General features: G+C 48.8%; 1 protein-coding gene across 5 annotated transcripts; it reads right to left on the bottom strand.

Annotated features, from left to right (window-relative positions):
• Positions 1-820: 820 nt before the first annotated feature.
• LOC123162850 (uncharacterized) lies at positions 821-5,455 on the bottom strand. Of its 5 annotated transcripts, XM_044580607.1 has the most exons (5): positions 4,731-5,454; positions 4,473-4,656; positions 3,796-3,894; positions 2,565-2,648; positions 821-970 (listed from the first exon to the last, which is right to left on the bottom strand). In XM_044580607.1, the coding sequence occupies exons 1-5, from the start codon at positions 4,842-4,844 to the stop codon at positions 873-875; spliced, it is 579 nt and encodes a 192-aa protein (XP_044436542.1). In that variant the 5' UTR covers positions 4,845-5,454; the 3' UTR covers positions 821-872. The 5 variants fall into 5 exon arrangements, with proteins under 5 accessions (XP_044436542.1, XP_044436544.1, XP_044436540.1 ...); XM_044580609.1 differs by lacking the exon at positions 3,796-3,894 and having other exon boundaries at positions 4,731-5,449; XM_044580605.1 differs by lacking the exon at positions 821-970 and having other exon boundaries at positions 1,950-2,648; positions 4,731-5,455.

Raw genomic sequence — 5,455 nt, 5'->3', positions numbered from 1 at the left:
ATTATCTTCACAATCATAGTCACAAGTAGTAGGCATAACAAAATCATCCTCAATAGTTCCTACGGACATTGTGCCATAAGAATAAAAAAAATATGTTCATCAAGTACATCATCTTCCACAATTCGTGATCTAATCACATAGTATATATCCTTAGGAGCAACATTACTTGGGGGAGATACTGTTTTACCTTTGTTTTTCCTTCTTTTCTTCCTCTTGTTCCTCACCATATTATGTGTGGGTTTAATTGATTTTTTTCAAGTTTCTTATTGAGGAGATTGGTTGGATAGGAAGCTCCTCCTCGTCACCTAATTCATCATGAGAAACAATAGGAGAGAATTGGCAAATCTTTTCCCTTTCATTATTATTCCTTTTATATTCTATTAGTTTTCCCATCTTTCTGTAATTGGTTATGCAAGCATTCTCGTTGCAATTTACCACACAAAACATATAGACTTCTACTAGATTAACTTCGGTGTCCTCTGTAAAAATGAATACTTCAAACTAACTATTTTTATGTGACAATTCTTCACACCCCAAAAATAGGCAAAGTTCATTATACAGTTCAAGGGTGATCATGTGTGACGCCCCCGATTCAATCGTACACTAATCATATACACAAATGTGTACGATCAAGACCAGGGACTCACGGGAAGATATCACAACACAATCTAGACACAAATTAAAATAATACAAGATTTATATTACAAGCCAGGGGCCTCGAGGGCTCGAATACATAAGCTCAAATACAAACAAGTCAGCGAAAGCAACAATATTTGAATACACACATGAGTTAAACAAGTCTGCCTTAAGAAGGCTAGCACAAAAGTAACAACGATCGAAAAGGCAAGGCCTCCTGCCTAGGAGCCTCCTAACTACTCCTGGTCGTCGGCGTCCGTCACGTGGTAGTAGGCACCCTCGGGGTAGTAGTAGTAGTCATCGACGGTGGCAGCGGTCTCAGGGGCTCCGTCATCTGGTTGCATGAAACGAATATGGGGGGGGGGAAGCAAATCAAACGTGAGTACTCATCTGAAGTACTCAGCAAGCAAGGATCTACACTACATATGCAACATTATCAAAGGAATGCTGTATATGTGGACTAGGCTACAGAAATGCCAGAATAGAGGGGAGAGCCTAGTCCTATCGAAGACTAGCATCTTCAAGCAGCTTCAATCATCTTGCAGCAATAGAAGAGATAAGAGTAGCATAAAGTAAAGTAGTAGAAGTGTCATCAACCTCGCCCAGAGGTTCTTCCTCGACTCCATACGAGAAAGCAATCCCAGAGCCATACTACCCACTTCTCATCTCAAGTATCCAGTTCTAGTTGTATCGATCGGGATACAACTCCGAGTGTCCGTTACCGTAGGATAGGCTATCGATAGGTGTTTTCTTCCCTGCACGGGTGCACCAACTTACCCACCACGCTCGATTAACTCCAGCTGGACACACTTTTCTGGGTCATGCCCGGCCTCGGCCAAACGATATGCCGCAACCCGACCTAGGCTTAATAGAAAGGTCAGCACGCCGGACTAAACCTATGCCCCCAGGGGTCTTGGGCCATAGCCCTGGGAAATCCTGCATGTTGCGTGGGCGGCCGGTGAGCAGACCTAGCTACCTCCTTAAAAAGGCAGGTGCTTACGCAGTCCAACCCGGCGCGCACCGCTCAGTCGCATGACGTCTATTAAGCTTAGGCTGATGCATACGACGCATAACGTCCATACTATGCCCACGTGATGGTTAGTGCTATCAGGCCAGGGGCCCCTCGGATCAAATATCCAAATCGTAGTGGATTAGGAGCGCGCGGTAACGAGCAGAGACTCACGATCGATGTGACCCCGTCGCCCCGTCTCGAGGACTTGCGGCAAGGGCTAAGAATGCCCGACCAAGCCATGTAGTTATCTTGCGGGCACCTTCCAGGTCAACCCGACTCCACACCACTCGCAATTAAGCTCGCACGGGTACCCCTCAGGGCCGACCCATCTTTAGTAACATGGTTCAGTGTAAAGTCATAGTAACCATAGTAATCGTGTGTCTAACACCAAGGGGAACCCTGAGGAATCACCCTCTATGGAATTCCACCTGATGTTATCGTCAAGGTGAACGAAGGAGGAATCACCCTCGAGGTCCACTCTTGTGGAGTTGCACGACAGTGTCATTATCAGGAGTGGAGAAGGAGGAATCACCCTCGATGACCATAACTGATGAACTAACATACAAGGTTAACATCAGAAGTGCTGATGAGGTATCACCCTCGGCAGTCGATAGTAACACTGCGGTGTCGTACAACTAAAGGGAGTGTTGTGAGGTGCTAGGGCCTGGTCTTCAATCCCGTTGATCGGGTATTCTAATAATCCAGCGGGGCAGTTGGGTCAACATGGGGTCTCTGATGGGTCTATAACCAGCCTATACTAAGCAGTTTAGGATAAACAGGTATGTAACAATATCATGGTATAAGATCAGGCTATGCGTCAGAATAGGTAAAGTAGTAGCAGCAGCAATTTCTAATGCAAGCATAAGAGAGAAGTGTATAGGCGATATTGGAATGTTCAAAAGGGCGGGGTGCTTGCCTGATTGCTCAGCGGCAAAGGCAGGGTCGTCAGTGGTGTCGTCGGTGACGTAGTCGATCACAGGGACAACATCGGTCTCGGGGTCTATCGGAGAGAAGAGGGGGAAGAAACAGATAAATACACAGTAATCATATGCAACATAGATAATGCTATGCTAACGTGCAGTGCAGGGCCACCTAAAGATATGTCTAAGTCATTTAGTTACCTTAGGATTAAAGTTGGATTTAATAACCGGTGTATATGCACTATACATCTACCGGAAACGGGCTAAAAGTTATGGGTTCACCTCCGTAGAGGGTTCCGACATAGAAATAGACGACACGACTAGATTCGTCTTGTCGTTCTGAGCAACTTTCATGTATAAAGTTTTTTGATCTGAGCTACGGTTTATTTTTTACGATTTATCAAAGTTTTATTCATTTTCTCGAATTTACTTTATTTATCTAAATCAACATTATCCAGAACCTTAACAGTGACGTCAGCATGATGCAATGATGACCTCATCAGTCAACAGAATGGCTCACCAGGTCAAACCTGACTAGTGGGCCCCACTGGTCAGTGACTGATCTAATTAACAGTGGTTAATTAAGTTAAACTAACCTAATTATCTAACGAGACCCACTTGTTAGTAGCTATACTAAATAACCATTTAAAGTTAATGTCAAATTAGCCTAATTAATCGTGGGGGCCCCACATGTCAGTGGCACTGTGTGCCCAGTTAGCACAGTTGACCGCAGTCAACATGGTCACCTGGGGCCCGGGGACCCATGGGCAGCGACCTGGGGTGGACCCCACGTGGTGCCAGCTCAGCGGAGCCGCCAGAGTTGCTCTGGCGAGCCTCCCGCGGCAGCGCTCTCGCCAGAGGCGATTGGAAATCGCATACGGGGCATCATTTCGTGCACGGTCACTTACGTTCGAACGAGCGGACAATGCCGCATCCAACACGGGTGGTCGCACAAGCTGAGGAGGCCGGAGTCGTCTTCGGTGATGTGAATGGCGAAAACCCGAAGCACGGCGAACTCGCAAATGGCGCAGCAACGAGAAAAACAAGCAGAGCTGGGCACCTACTGCATCTACGCGCGCGGCGAGCACGATGGACAAGTGCGTGCGGGCGTTCGGTCACCGAAACGTGGCCGGCGACGAGCTCGGCGGAAGTGACCTCAGGCACGAGGGGATCGACACTCTGGGTGGCTAACCAGCGACGGGAGAGAGGGGGAGGAGTGGAGCTCACCGGGGAGGCACACGGTGGCCCGGCGAAAGATTAGGAGCAGCAGAGGAGCTCGAGGTCGCCGGCTCGCGTCAGAGCCGAGACAAAGGGGCAGGGCCGGTCCTAAGATTTTAGGGGCCCGGGGCGAAAATTTTAGTCGGGGCCCTTTATAAACCAAATGATAATTAACACATATGCATGTTTAAATATTTCTAAATAAAAGGTACTCGTAATGTTTTATAGATGGAGTGCAAAACCAGCATGTCAACCGAGTTCCATGATCTAATTATATATGATTATATTAAGTTTATATTACTTTTGTTAAGATTTGGACAAGTTTCATGTGTATATTTCATAGTTTGCCACACAGAAGTTATTTGAACTGCTCCTGGTGGCGTGCAACTAGAATTAGATCTGTAATTTGCAACACTAAAATTAATTTGGCCACCTAATTAGATTAATGTGACCATGCATTCTCCAATTAGTTTCAGCTCGACTATCATCATTAATCCATCGATCCTAGTCATTCTCTCCCATTATCTTTCATCAATCTACAACAGAGCCAGATTAATTAGTCAGAAGTACAACTACGTCCAACTCTTCTTCTCCGCTAATTCACTAGCTCTCCTATAATTCAGCCACTAACTAGTCACCAATCTAACCTAGCTAGCTCTTGGAAGATGAATCAACACGATGCTTACCTGATCTGTTGCTCAAAACTGCCTGTTGGGACCGGTGGGCCGTGGTGTTGTTACTCCTGTCCACGGTGACGAAGATGAAATTACCCAAGCCGCCGTTGGAGGAGGATGCATCAGGAAGGCCTCCGCGGGAGGAGGCTGCGGCGGCGGGGTCGCCCTCGAGCTTGCCTTGAGAGTCCTGCGTGATCTGTAGCTTGGTCGAGCTGGCCTACGAGAGGCAAACGGAAATTCCACGAATTTAGGGATCGCTGATTTACTTACCCCGTGCTCCCCGTACGCTGCTGCACACGCCGTTGTATCTAAAATTAGCCCAGAATCATTTTTCTTCATGGGCCATATACAACACAGAGCACGCATACGTGGGGGCCCCTCCATCTCGGGGGCCCGGGGCGGCCGCCCCCTGCCCCCCCTCAGGGCCGGGCCTGGGAAGGGGGCGACGGCGTTCAGCAGCTGTGGAGGTCCCCGGCTCCACCTGAAGGCTCCAAGCGAACGGGCGGACGACGGCGGCTCTCCTGGACATCACGAGCGGTCGGAGCGGTGCCAGTGGCCGCGGTGGCGACGGAGGACGGTGTCGATTCCGCTCGGCCTCGACGGATCTGGGGAGGAGGAGGAGCGGAGTGAGCGAGGGAGAATCTGGCAGGGAGAGGGAGAGGCGGAGTCGGCCTTATCCCCTTGCTGCGCTGGCGAGGCGCGGGAGGGTGAGCTGGTCCGGCAGCGACGCGCAGGCGCGCGCCCAAGGGGAGGCCAGGGGCTCTCCGACCCCTCTTTCGTCTTGCAGCATTAGAAGAGTGCATTAGAGGACCACTGAAGATTCTGAAGATACTCTCCGGTGTTTTTCCCGAGACCCTTGTGCCCTTCGCCGTTGCAATTCCCCACCACCGATAAATCCCCATGAATAGCTAAATACACTTGCCGTCCTTACCTTCATTTCCAATTGCTATTGTAATTACAAGATACCCTGAAATACTTTGCGATATTCCAAGAAT

The sequence above is a fragment of the Triticum aestivum genome, chromosome 7B (assembly GCF_018294505.1).
Source record: "Triticum aestivum cultivar Chinese Spring chromosome 7B, IWGSC CS RefSeq v2.1, whole genome shotgun sequence".
NCBI classification, from domain to species: Eukaryota; Viridiplantae; Streptophyta; class Magnoliopsida; order Poales; family Poaceae; genus Triticum; species Triticum aestivum.
The sequence above is the reverse complement of the archived record's forward strand: the minus strand, read 5'-3'. Positions and strand labels throughout refer to the sequence as shown.